General features: G+C 33.4%; 1 protein-coding gene across 1 annotated transcript; it reads left to right on the top strand.

Moving 5' to 3' along the window:
- The first annotated feature begins 216 nt into the window (after nt 1–216).
- On the top strand, nt 217–4,319 carry LOC128175882 (uncharacterized). The gene is made up of 3 exons (XM_052841746.1): nt 217–363; nt 644–2,628; nt 2,837–4,319. Exons 1-3 carry the CDS (start codon nt 356–358, stop codon nt 2,923–2,925), a joined length of 2,082 nt encoding a protein of 693 aa, XP_052697706.1. The 5' UTR covers nt 217–355; the 3' UTR covers nt 2,926–4,319.
- The last annotated feature ends 62 nt before the right edge of the window (nt 4,320–4,381 follow it).

Here is a 4,381-nt window from a genome sequence, read left to right as displayed (position 1 = left end):
CCAACATTAAAGTTAAAAAATCCAACTTATTTTGAAGCTTTTATTTTCTTTTGATATAACAACAAGTTTATTAACGAAAAAAGTAAAAAGTTCTTAATGTGGCACTAAAATGCCTCCGTATGAAATAGTGTCATATTACTAATTGATTTCTTGTCTGTCATCTGGCAGCAATTTCTATTTACTTTTCGTTGATATGCCGATATTCTTAAAATACTCATGTCTAAACCTGTTTTCATTTAAATGCATTATGTCATAGCTACAAAACAGAGTTGAATTTCCAAAAGTCTTTTCAAACATTTCATATCTGCACAAAACGCGACAACGAAAAAACATTGAATGTTGCACAATCTTTAAAATGGCATGGTGAGTAGACTTATATTGTTACTGTAAAAATTGTAGTTATGGATTTGTAATATAACATTTTTCAATGCATACACTATCGATAACTTTTATATGGCGGTATAATTTAATGCCTAATGCAAGAAAGACTTAAAACAAGTTCAAACCAAATTAAAATGCGTTTACAAGTGGTTTTGCAACTCTATAACCAACTGTTTTTGTATTTTCCTTTCAGAAGCACAGTTTATATTTTCCTTTCAGAAGCAAAGGTGTAAATGATAAATCTTGGGGATTTCTTTTTCAGGATAAAGTTTCTACTTTCTCTTCTCCTTGTGAAAAACTGCACACCTCAAAGATGGTGGCAAAGTCCAGAAGACGGGCCTACCTGCAAAAATGGGACATGTGGAGAAACTGATACAACGTGTGAGTGCTCACTCACAATTGAACACAGACTTACCATGATGACAACAAACCCTCCCTCGCTAGTTCGACCTAAAAATGGTCGTCTATATCTGTACAACGATACAAGTTTCAGTTTTCCACTTTCTGATGAGAGGATGTCGAAAGTGCTCACTGCTGATGGGTATGGATCACGTCTTGTTATAGCCTTAAATGGGAAGTTTCCTGGTCCTACAATTGAAGCATACGAAGATCAGACAATGATCATCCATGTTCGTAATTTAATGCACACAGATTCCACTACAATACATTGGCATGGCATGCATCAAAAAGGAACTCCAGGATCTGATGGAGTGGCTTTTATTAGTCAAACTCCAATTCTACCTGGACAGACATTTACATACAGATTTAGCGCTCAACCTCACGGAAGCAGTTTCTATCATGCACATATTGGCGATCAGCGAAGCATGGGACTATACGGGGGACTTATAATATATCCGAGGTATAAGTTCTTTTCTCAGCCACAGGTCGGATTCACAGTTCTTCTACAGGACTGGAATCATGACGATGAGCCGGAGACTTTGTATCAGCGCATGATTAATGGTGTGTATGACCTTAGTAAATTCACCCTAATTGAACCAACACAGTCGATTGATGGTGCCAACTTTAGCAGATTTCATATTCATTCCGCTTTGATCAATGGCAAAGGGCGGTTTTACACGGAACAGTTAAATAACATATTTGCACACAATGAAGCTCCATTAGAAACATTTGAAGTAGAGTACGGGAAGTCATATAGATTTCGTGTTATAAGCGCCTCAACTTTGTATCCTTTTCGGGTATACGTTCAAGGTCATCGTGATTTAAATATGCGGGCATCAGATGGCTTTGAAATTGCTCGTGGTACAGGAAACAATATCAGTGATTTAATTGTGGAATCCTTTATCATCCATCCTGGTGAAAGGTATGACTTCACATTAAATGCTAATCAAACCCCACGAACGTACCTACTGGTAGCCGAAAGCATTGAAGACCTTTCTAAGAAAAGCCCACCCGAATATCATGCAGCAGAGGCAATAATTCGATATAAAGGAACATCTTCAACCTATCCGAATAAGGACAGTAGCGTACAAAGTCACTGCAACTCCTCAACACCTTGTGTAACATTTAATTGCCCCTATCTCTATTATCCAAAAAAAAATTACCGCCCATGTTTAACGTTTGACAAAGCAAATAGCAATGAAAGTTTGTCGAAATTCAAGGAAATTCAAAATGTTGATGAAACTCTCTTTTTTAATTTTGCATTTCCCGGAGAACCAAGGTATACACCAGGCTCGGTCAATGGACATCAGTTTATTTATCCAACTTCTCCTATATTAACAAACGAAAAAGATCTTACTACAAATTGTAGAAATAGCGATTGTGGTGAGGACAAAATATGTAATTGCACTTACAGTGTTGAGCTCTCATCTAATAGGGTGTACCAGTTTGTCTTGACTAATTTGGGAAACGGAAGAGGCTGGTCCCATCCTATTCATTTGCATGGTCATTATTTTTATGTCATGAAAATGGGATTTGGAAGCTACGATCAGGCTGAAGGCAAATTTTTGACTTCAACAACCGACATTGAATGTATTGGCTCCAGAAATTACTGTAATTCCGCTCGATGGGCCAACATCACTTGGACAAATGCAGGTAATTCTATTCCAGGTCTCAGGTTGGATTATCCCCCCGAAAAAGACACGATTATTATTCCGACGGGTGGATACGTCATTATTCGATTTAAAGCTAACAATCCCGGTGCCTGGTTTTTCCATTGCCATATCGACCTTCACAACACAAATGGCATGGGAATGGTACTTTTAGAATCCAAAGACAAATGGCCTGATTGTAAGTCTTGTTTTATATACATTATGTATTTTTCATTGAATTAATGTTAATATCTTTACATTTAATTTTTCCTCCTTTGCATAATAGTCAAATAAAGGTACATGATTTACTGAAAATGACTAACACAAAAATTGATACGAGTATGATGTACTGTACATGGATATAAATTATTTTATGTACCACCATTTATTTTTCATCGCCTAAACAGATATCAGCAGCAAAGGGGATTCCACTAGGAATGGAACCTTCCACATCATTGTGTTGTTTTCAATCCTTGGACTGGTTTTCTCAATGTAGTGAAAGAATGTTCCAATTAAAAAGGAAACAAGATGGACATTTATTAAGTACTTTAATTATAAATATTTCACTTTATTGAATTTCATTTTATGCATAAAATTAATGCGTATTATAAAATCTAATAACAAGTTAATGACTTTAAATGAATATATTGTATTGTTAGATTTTGTAGTACATGTGTATATTCTCACTTTATAGCTATTTATGGCAAATCGTAATTGAGTTATTCGCTTTTACGAAAAATATCGACTGGTCAATATGTTCGTTTATATTGACCGACTAAGAATCAATCGAAAGGGACATTCTCTCTTTTAAAAAAACCGAATTGGGCTATCAGTCATGACAAATGAACAACGGATGCACGAATCGGCGGTTTGCTAGCATTGAAGCAACCACTATTGAAATAAAACTTATTAATATTAAAAGTTTTTACAAAAATATATTGTTATAAACGTATACTATGGAATTATAGACTCCGCAGTGGCTCAATTTTCGTGTAATTTGTTGATACCTCTCATCCATGAATCAACATCCTTCGTGAAATAATAAATTATGGGTTTTAAAAAATCTGTCATTTGTAGGCATAAGAGAAAACACGAAATAACGTCCCAACGAACCTGTAAGTTTTAGGCAATCCACGAAAATTGGCCCCCATGAGCTTTAATGATTCAACAGTACTTTTTTAGGCTTTGAATAGAAATAGAATATTTAGTTAACTCTGATGGGTCTTGGATTTGTTATTGTGTGATGAATAAATACTAGTATCAATAATACTCGTAACCTCATATATTATTGTTGGTTTAGGTGTAATAATATTGCTTTTCTTTATTCATTTAATCAGTAAAAGATTAAAAATTAGTTTAATCAATGTCGTTAAAACTGTGTCATATGTACATAAAAATAGTTATATTATTTTCTACTAACATATTTCTTCCTTGTGAAATATTTTTACATAAAACACTGTGTGTAGTATTGACAAATTTGAAGATGTGATTTATATTTTTAAAAAGATTTGTCTTTTAAGTTAGCTTGTAATAAAAAAAAAATACAACACTCGTCGTAACAATTTTCAAATTAGTAATGATCAGGGAACTAGCTTGATTAGGACCAGATTTTGGATCTCAAACTATAAGTTTTGGGGTTTTAGAGTTATTTATTATTCATTAAAATACAAAGAATGGAATACTTAAAAGATGTTTAATTTTTTTATATTTATTTAAATATAATGCATTTTTCCTGACGAGAAGTATTTTTCTAGATTGTAATTTATAAAAAATTACAATTGTCTTTACAATATTAATTGTTTCAAAGAAATATTCAATGTTAGAAATTAAAAAAAAAATTGTACTTGTTCAACGTTTGATTAGATTAAGAATTAACTTTAAATCTGGCGGGTCTGTTTGTAACTGTGTAATGCAAAATATAAAAACAACCTTCATTTTTTTGTTGATTAAGC

Source organism: Crassostrea angulata, chromosome 3 (genome assembly GCF_025612915.1).
Source record: "Crassostrea angulata isolate pt1a10 chromosome 3, ASM2561291v2, whole genome shotgun sequence".
NCBI lineage: Eukaryota > Metazoa > Mollusca > Bivalvia > Ostreida > Ostreidae > Magallana > Magallana angulata.
This window is presented reverse-complemented; position numbering and strand designations above follow the sequence as displayed.